The sequence below is a fragment of the Suncus etruscus genome, chromosome 9, assembly GCF_024139225.1.
Source record: "Suncus etruscus isolate mSunEtr1 chromosome 9, mSunEtr1.pri.cur, whole genome shotgun sequence".
Taxonomy (NCBI): Eukaryota; Metazoa; Chordata; class Mammalia; order Eulipotyphla; family Soricidae; genus Suncus; species Suncus etruscus.
The window spans coordinates 97996595-98000291 of NC_064856.1; the positions used below are offsets into that span (position 1 = coordinate 97996595).

The 3697-nt window shown below is 33.1% G+C and overlaps 1 protein-coding gene across 1 annotated transcript; it reads left to right on the forward strand.

Moving 5' to 3' along the window:
- The first annotated feature begins 1916 nt into the window (after positions 1-1916).
- On the forward strand, positions 1917-2858 carry LOC126017882 (olfactory receptor 4A47-like). The gene has a single exon (XM_049779946.1). The coding sequence runs from the start codon at positions 1929-1931 to the stop codon at positions 2856-2858; it is 930 nt and encodes a 309-aa protein (XP_049635903.1). The 5' UTR covers positions 1917-1928.
- The last annotated feature ends 839 nt before the right edge of the window (positions 2859-3697 follow it).

The following is a 3697-nucleotide window of genomic DNA, read 5'->3' on the forward strand; positions in this document are numbered from 1 at the left end:
GTCATCAGACTTACTATTTATAACTAAAATCTGCATTTACATGGAAAGTAGGAGAGTTGTAGGTTGTGAGAGGCAAATCTTTAGTTCTTTCCACCCATTTATCTTCTGTTGATATGACTCTTGGGCATAGACTTGAAGTCTCAGAGAATTAGTTTGTGCTCTGAAGTGGTTGGGAGTTTATTTAAAAAATGTGACATAATTTAGTTGTTAAATTCATTAGCCAATTTAGATAAGAATTTGATTATTAAATGTAGAGGATAACATTCTATACTCTCCCATTATTTTTAGAGGTGAACTTCTTAGGATATTTAAAACTCACTCCTGTAAATAGAGACAAAATAAAGAATGAAAAAGAGCATTTCAATTCTCTAAAGAGAAGAAAAACAGACAGAATTAATTTGGAGCATTGCATATGATAAATCTTGTGAGTTATCTTGGACCAAAAATATCCAATATTTTTAATTTAGTAGATTTTTAATTTAGTAGATTCTAGAAATTTACCTAAGGGAATGAGAATGATCTGAATGCCATTTAAACATTATTTTTTATTAATGTTGCTACCTAACATAAATTTTTATAGCAAAAATAAAGGCATAGAAACCTTAGGAGTTTTAGCAATAGGACAAAGACACAAGAGAAGGTATTGAAACTAATCAAAATTGGATGTTTTAACTGGACAATGGAATACAATGTAGTAAAAGATGGGGGATGCTAAGATCGTACTTGACTCCAGGTAGAGGGAGGAGAAGTACAAAGAAGAAAAGATATTGAAGGTGAAAGTAAGAAGATGAGGAAGAGAAGCAATAGAGTGAGGAGGGATCAAGGGATACTTCAGTAATGTGATATAGCGTATATCCAAAGCACAGTCAACACAACTGAAAGCATGAGATTCAAACTACAGCAACTTAAAACTGTGCCCGTCAAAGTGGTCAACTGAAAGGTACAGGGACAAGAGGAAACTTGGAATGTTGCTGGAAAGAAGTTGACACTGAGGGTGGGATTAGTGTTAGAACATTACGTGTCTAAAACTCAAGCATCAAGAACTTTTGTAAATCATGGTTCTTAAATCAAAGTATTTAAAATAAAAAACGCTCAAATTGGAATATTAAAAGAAATTCTATTTTTCAAAGTGTAAATAAGTGTGAAGTATAGCGGAAAATATATTGTATGATTTTAATCTGAACATCAATATGATGATCTGTACCATTTCATGAGACAGAGAACACATAGAAGGATTTGATTTATTGTGAAAAATCAGAGTGTTTTTAATAAATGATAAAATGTCTACTTGGAGATGTTAGTTATACACAAAGATACATTTATATATTGTTCTCCAACTTCAAATATGTAAATTACCTTCATGTCACTTTGCGTAAATGTTACCTTTGGTGACTTGGTATACAGTGCATTCTTTTATTGGAATTAATGGCCTTTCCATCATTGATTGTTTTTAACTTCATGATTAAAAGTCAGTTAAGGCATGACTGTATCTGGTAAGCATTTCTAGCTCTTCTCATGCTGAAATAGATGCTCTGGCACTGAAAACCATTTCCCACAAAATTTATAGTGATATCAATAAATTATTTTTAACAGGTTTATTATCATCTATCAAATCATTAGTAATAGCAAATTATGTATTTCTCAAAACATAGTTTGATAAGTCCAAAAGCTGCATGAAAAGTTTAACACAAGTATATTATGAACTGTGTATGCGTGTAGGTATGGGGAATCAAATGGAGAGTTTTAATTATGAAAAACATGCTCTCTGCCACTGAAGTTAGATCCCTGGCCCAAGAACATGTTTTGATTGCATAAATAAAAATATTAGACCAATATATTTCAATTGTTGTTTTTTGGTTTATAGGTAAACCATTTCTAACATCTGAAAAGTCAGCACTTGTAAAGAAGAAATAGATGGAACCAGGGTAATGGAACCTAGAAACAATGTGACTCACTTTGTCCTCTTGGGCCTCACACAAAATCCAAAGGAGCAAAAAGTTCTTTTTGTTTTGTTCTTGCTCCTCTACATTTTGACCATGGTGGGAAACCTGCTCATTGTTGTGACTGTCATTTTTAGTAAGACCTTGGGCACACCAATGTACTTCTTTCTTGCTAGTTTATCATTTATGGATGTCATTTATTCCACATCTATATCTCCCAACTTGATTTCAAATTTGTTCTTTGGGAAAAAAACCATATCCTTCCAATCTTGTATGATCCAGCTCTTTACAGAGCACTTTTTTGGTGGATCAGAGGTCTTCCTTCTGTTGGTGATGGCCTATGACCGCTATGTGGCCATCTGTAAGCCTTTGCATTACTTGATTATCATGAGGCAATGGGTATGTGTGGTGTTGCTGATAGTGTCCTGGTTTGGAGGTTTCATGCACTCAATAATTCAGCTCAGCACTATTTATGGACTTCCATTTTGTGGTCCCAACATTATAGACCATTTTTTCTGTGATATGTACCCCTTATTGAAACTTGTCTGTACTGACACCTATGTCGTCGGTCTCTTAGTTGCGGCCAACGGAGGAGTCATTTGCTCTATTGTGTTTCTTCTCTTGCTCATCTCTTATGTTGTCATCTTGCACTCTCTAAAGAACCTGAGTCAGGAAGGGAGGCGGAAAGCCCTCCAGACCTGTGTTTCACACATCACAGTGGTTGTTCTCTTCTTTGTTCCTTGCATTTTCATGTATGGAAGACCAGCTAAGACCTTCCCAGTTGACAAATCATTGAGTGTATTTTATACAGTCATAACGCCCATGTTGAACCCTTTAATTTACACCTTGAGAAATTCAGAGATGACAAATGCGATGAAGAAACTCTGGAAAATAAAAGTAAATTTAGGCAGTCAATAGGTTGACCAAGAAGTAACTCATTTGATATTAGGCTTGTTCCTTTCAGTGCATAAGTCTTCTTAAATAGTATGCAGAATCTTTTCTTTCAGAAAAAAATTAATTGGAATAATATTATTGCTATTAAAATATTTTCCTCTCTGTTTGAATATAAAGTTGATAAGATGTGTATGATTATATCTAGAAATGTTTAATACCTACAGGCTCAAAGATTTTTTAAATTAAATTACCATGGGCATTTTTATACAGTTATACTAATTGTAATTATTTGATATACAAAGTAGACAGCTATATTTTCTTTCCATTACTTTTAAAAGTTATTTGCATTACATCTTTCAAATATGCAATAATTATTATTAACTATAGCCACCATGCTGTACATTATATCACCAGGATAATAATTATATAACTTCTATTTGCACTTTAAGCCCTTTTGCTCAATTTCACCCAGCCCTTCATTACCATGACCCCTATTTTGCAAGCACCAGTCAGTCCTCTTTGTCTAAGAAAATGTTTTATATTTTGTTTGCTTGGCTTTAGGTTATAAATCTAAGTGATGTATTAAGCATTTGTCTCTGTCTGCTTTATTTCAATTAACATAATGTCCTCAAGATTAATCCATGTCGAAGAAAATGTCAGTATTTCATTCTATCTAAACAATTAAATAACATTCATTGTATAAGCAATTTTCTAACATACTCCATTGAAATATTTGTTATATTATGGTGGTCTGCAAGTAAGCCAACAATATTTCAGAGCTGTAATGGTATATTTATCAAGTTAATTTATCTATCTGTATTATGTATCTCCTACTGAGAAGACTAATCTGAACACTGACAAGC

Excerpts from the sequence above, each read along its gene's own strand:
- LOC126017882 (XM_049779946.1), top strand. The coding sequence starts at position 1,929 with ATGGAACCTAGAAACAATGTGACTCACTTTGTCCTCTTGGGCCTCACA.